The sequence below is a fragment of the Galendromus occidentalis genome, unplaced genomic scaffold, assembly GCF_000255335.2.
Source record: "Galendromus occidentalis unplaced genomic scaffold, Mocc_1.1 scf7180000077147, whole genome shotgun sequence".
NCBI classification, from domain to species: Eukaryota; Metazoa; Arthropoda; class Arachnida; order Mesostigmata; family Phytoseiidae; genus Galendromus; species Galendromus occidentalis.
In genome coordinates this window covers 187,346-192,591 of record NW_003805135.1, presented here as the reverse complement: position 1 = coordinate 192,591, position 5,246 = coordinate 187,346, and the positions used below count along the sequence as shown (strand labels likewise).

General features: G+C 55.4%; 1 protein-coding gene across 1 annotated transcript; it reads left to right on the top strand.

The window, feature by feature from the left end:
- Positions 1-151: 151 nt before the first annotated feature.
- Positions 152-4,582, top strand: LOC100899784 (uncharacterized). Its single transcript, XM_003741299.1, has one exon. The coding sequence runs from the start codon at positions 152-154 to the stop codon at positions 4,580-4,582; it is 4,431 nt and encodes a 1,476-aa protein (XP_003741347.1).
- Positions 4,583-5,246: the final 664 nt, after the last annotated feature.

Below are 5,246 nucleotides of genomic sequence, written 5' to 3'. Positions count from 1 at the left end.
CCGGGCGGCCGAGAGAGCTCCGCAGGTTGTTCTAGCGCGCCCGAAGGCGCTCGACATTTCTCCGGAAACATTCAATGGAGATCGACTCAAGTTTAGACAGTTCATCGTTCAGTTTCAATGCTTCGTGAAGCAAAGGCCATCCTCCAGTCCAATGGAGCGCCTCATGGTCTTGAGAAAATTCCTCAGCGACGAGCCGAAGCGACTAATCAGCTCCCTCGAATTAACCGATGCGAATTACGACGTAGCGATCCGTATGCTCGAAGACAACTACGCAAGAGTCGAGACGGAGAAACAGAGACTTCTCGCAGAGCTCAGGGGTCTCCCCCGAGTTCACCGGCTTGATGACACAAAGGCCCTGCGAAGACTTCTGACGAAAGTGCAGGCTCATGTGCTTACGCTTGAGTCCCATGGCGTACCGCTCAGCCAACTCGCGCTCTCCCTGAAATCATCTCTCGAGTCGGCCATACCGCCTGAATTGCGCCAACGATTCAAAGAGAGCTGCCGTTTGGAGAAGCGTTTCTCTGCCCTCGCCCCTAATTCGGAAGGTGGAAGTACATCAAGATCATCGCTCCGGAGTCAAAACAATAACAGTCTAAGTGGCGACAGTGATTCCAATGGCGCAGTGGAAGAGATTGAGCAATTATTCGAATTCTTACGCCGCTACGTGATCGATCGTGAGGATGTCGGATTCCTTGATACCGCCACAACGGGTGCCGGTACACGTGAGGAAAATGAAAGCCGAAGGGGAAAGCATCTTGATCGCCGAAAGCACTTCAGCGCAACCGTCGGAGGTGTTTCTCAGAGTGGAGCAGCTACGAGGTTCGTCCGGGCGTGCTTATTCTGCAAAACCACGGAGCACAATACTTCTCGGTGCAAGGCAGGGCTCCCCATCGACCAGCGACGAGACACGCTCACGCAGCAGAAGCGGTGCCACAGATGCTTCCGTTTTGAGCATGAAAACCCGGGACAGTGTCGAGGTCCTCGCGCGCCGTGCTCGGTATGCCGCTCCCGCGAGCATTATACGTCCATGCACGATGGTGAGGTTCAGGGCCAAGAGAAGGGTGCATCTGGGGAACCCGTGAGGGGAACGACGTGCGGAGCCGCTCTCGGTGGAGACACTCTCCTTCTCACGACGTCTGCCTACATAGTGAACGGTGGACTGAGGATTCCGGTGAGGGTTTTCTTGGACCACGGCAGTAGTTTAACCTTCATCTCGCCATCTACCCGTGGACTTCTCAGGACAGAGAGACCGGTTCATCGGGCGAGTTTAAACGTGCACGGGTTCGCGGCCCAGCATACCTTCACCACATCGCGATACCGGATTCGTTTGGCAAACCTCGCTGGCGACTACAATGTTGAGTTGCTTGCTTACGAGTACGAGTTCGGGGTGCATCCTTCGGATCAGGGAGCTCGGCGTGCTGCTGAAGCCATCAGGAGATTTGGCGAAAGCCATCCTCTGGCGGATCCGTCAATTGTTGAGGAGCAGGCGTCTCCGGCTCCAGACATCCTGGTTGGCCTGGACCAGCTATATAAGATCATGTCGATTGGCTCACGCTCGGAAAGCGTTGTTGGAAATCTGAGTGCCTTCGAGACCCGGTTTGGTTGGGTTATTGGAGGACCGGTAACATCAGATTCCGCGAAGGCGTCGGCCGGGGTTGCCGCGATACATCTGGTCTGCTGCACGGCGACCATGTCACAGCCGGCCAAGGATTTGGAGAGACTGTGGGCGCAAGATACGGTTGGAGAATCCGGGGAGGCGTCATTGAGGTCCTTATCGTCTGATGAAGCAGAGGCGCTCAAGCAATTCCACGATAATCTGGAACATGACGGCCGCCAATACGTCGTCACTCTCCCGAAGAGGGACACCATCGCGGGTCTCTCTAACAACATGTCGACGGCTCTCGGACGTCTTGAGAGGAAGATTGATCAGCTCCGAAGAGACCAAGCGAAGTACGAGAGATACCACCACGAGATCATGAAGTTCGTAGACGAGGGACACGCCGAAGAGATTGACTTTTCCGGACCGAGCGATTCAGACCAGTGCGACGGAACCTACTACATGGCACACCACGCTGTTGTGTCAACATCTGACGCTGATGAAAAATGGAGGGTGGTGTTCGACTGCTCGGCAAAGGCAAAAGGAGCGTCATCGTTGAACGACCATCTCCTGCCTGGGCCGAATTTGAATGCTGACCTGGTCACCCTACTCCTAAATTTTCGTTTGCACCCGATTGCGGTCTGCTCGGATATCGCTCGTGCGTATATGAGGATCGCTGTTACCAAATCAGACAGCGATTTTTTCCGTTTCCTCTGGAGACCCCCACGTGAAGAGGCAGTCAAATGCTACCGAATGCGCAAGGTCACCTGGGGGGCGGCGCCGAGTGGATTCCTTCTTGCGGCAACCCTCAGGGAGCATTTCAGGAGGACCAGCCCAGCCGAGGCGAAAGACCTCAGCGAATCATTCTACGCTGACGACTTCGTCAGAAGCTTCGAGAATTCCAATGAGGCTATCGAGTTCACGGACCGCCTGCGGGCAACTCTTTCTCAAGCTGGCATGTCACTCGCTAAATGGAAAACAAACTCCAGCGAGGTCATGCGACACGTCAATCGCGACGCGCTTCCATCGCTGAAGGTGCCGGCGCCTGCAAGTAACGTCTTCAAGGTGTTGGGTGTCTCCTGGCTGCCCGCAAAGGACAGGCTTCGCTTCTGTCTATCACCGCTCGAGGACCGTGCGGGATCTCAGAGAACGTTGACCAAGCGCATAGTTCTAAGCTTGGTTGCCTCCATCTACGATCCCCTCGGCCTGCTGACACCCTACACACTTCGAGGGAAGAGGATCGTCCAGAAGTTGTGGTGCGAGGACTTGCAGTGGAACCAGACCGTCGGAGAAGACTTGCGAGCTGAGCTCATCGAGTGGACAAGGGAGCTCAGGACGCTGAATGAATTCGATCTACCGCGCCGATATAACGCTTCAGGCGGAAAACCCTCTTCTTATCACCTCCACATATTCGGCGACGCTTCGCAGGCAGCGTACGCCAGCGTAGCATACATCGAATATCGGTACGCTGATGGACACTCGGATACGGCGTTGGTGATGAGCAAGTCGAAGCTCGCTCCTAGGAAGCCGACAGCCTCGCACTCCCTCCCGCGGCTTGAGCTATTAGCAGCGCTCATGAGCGTTCGACTCAAGGCGTTCCTGACTGAACGTATGGCGGTTAAATTCGACGAGGTGACATTCTACACGGACTCCATGATAACATACTACTGGGCTACAGCAGCTAACCCAGGGAGGTGGAAGACGTTCGTGTCGAATCGAGTGGGCGAGATCCAGAGACAGTCGAGAAGTGAACAATGGCATTTCGTGCCCGGCGAGCACAATGTCGCAGACCTAGCCACACGTGGAATCTCGGCTGGAGCTCTCGTCGGGTCTGCTGAGTGGACATCCGGACCTGCTTGGATCCGTCTGCCACGTGAGGAGCGACCAACCTCTCAGCCTAGAGCCGCGGCTGAGATTGCCGGAACCCCATCCGTCGAACGCCGCCAGTTTGTTGGCGCTGTGGTGGAAAGCGCGCCCCTCGTCGACTGGGACCGTTTCAGTACATTCGGGAAGGCGAGGCGAGTTGTCGCGAACGTTCTCAAGTTTCTGAACCTCGTTCGAAGGCGACCGGTTCCCGCCGGAACGCGGCTGACATCGGAGGCTGAGATATTGCTTCTACGGTGGACTCAACGGGAGCACTTCTCGGCAGAGGTGAACGCGACAAAATCTCAGGAGCGAGTCCCATCCAGTTCGAAACTCGCTGCGTATTGTCTCTTCATTGACGGAGATGGGCTCCTGAGGGTGAAGACGCGGCTGAGTCAAGCACCACATCTGAACTACGACGAGAGAAACCCAGTTGTGGTGGCGGGTGAATCTCGGATTGCTCGACTGATGATTCTGGAGGTACATCGCATAAATGCTCACTTCGGAGTGTCGACTGTTCTTAATCATATTCGACGACGTTTCCTAATCACTCGGGCCCGGCAGGTCATCAAATCTATGCTGGCCAAGTGCGTGGTTTGCAGGAAGCGACAGGGTGCTCATGCTGCGCAGATCGAGGCTCCGCTGCCGGACTATCGAAGCGAACTCACGACGCCTTTCGCAACTACGGGGGTCGACTTTTGTGGACCTTTCCTGACGCGTAGCCGAGAGGGAAATTTCAAGTCGTACGTGGCGTTGTTTGCCTGTACATCAATCCGTGCTGTTCACCTGGAACTTGTGCCTTCAATGTCGACGCCTCAGACGCACTTGGCTCTTCGACGGTTCCTGAGTAGCTATCCGGCTTGCTCCATGTTCGTATCCGATAACGGACGGTCCTTCGTCAAGGCCGCTACAGACATAAAACGGCTGTTTAACTCGGTGAGGGACCCGAAGGTGAAGGAGCTTCTCGCCGGCAGGAAGCTGGATTGGCACTTTCTGTGTCCGCGTGCCAGCTGGCACGCTGGATTCTACGAGCGCCTTGTCGGGACGGTCAAGGCGGCCTTGTACCGCACCTTGGGGAAGAGTCTGCTCAACTACGAAGTAGTTTCGAACTGTGCTGAGTGAGCTGGCAACGACGATCAACGAGCGACCGCTCACCTACGTCGCCACGGACCCCGAGGTTCCAGTGGCATTGACGCCAGCAATGTTTCTCCGTGACGGGGCTCCACGAGCAGCGATTGCCTCTCTGATACCCACCGATAGACTGGGGCCTGAGCCTGCGGCGACGGCGAAGAGCCTACGGGATACGCACGCGCACCGTACATCATATTCCAAGGCCTTGCAGGTCCGGTGGTATCGCGAATACCTGCTCCAACTTAGAACGGCAACACAAACCGCTGGCACGCCTGCGAAACCAATCAGCATCGGGGACGTGTGCATTTTGAGGGACGATAATCTGCCCCGGATTCGTTGGGAGTTAGTGCGAATAGAAGATGCGCATCTGGGGCGTGACAAGCAAGTCAGAGTGTACTCAATCAGATTTCCTAATGGTCATGTATCTAGGCGCCCCGCTCAGCTTCTCCACCCGCTCGAAGTAGTAGACTAGTCTGTATTGTGATAAGCTTGATTCGGAATATGAGAGAGTTGGGAAAACCAAGGTTTTCGGGGGGAGTGTCAAATACCTCATAATAATCGTGATGTTCATATCAGTCCCCCGGCGATCGGGAAAAAGCGAGTTTTCCAATAATTTAAAAGTACGCGGGATAAGAGAGCGAACCTCTCTGTTCAT

Excerpts from the sequence above, each read along its gene's own strand:
- LOC100899784 (XM_003741299.1), top strand. The coding sequence starts at position 152 with ATGGAGCGCCTCATGGTCTTGAGAAAATTCCTCAGCGACGAGCCGAAG.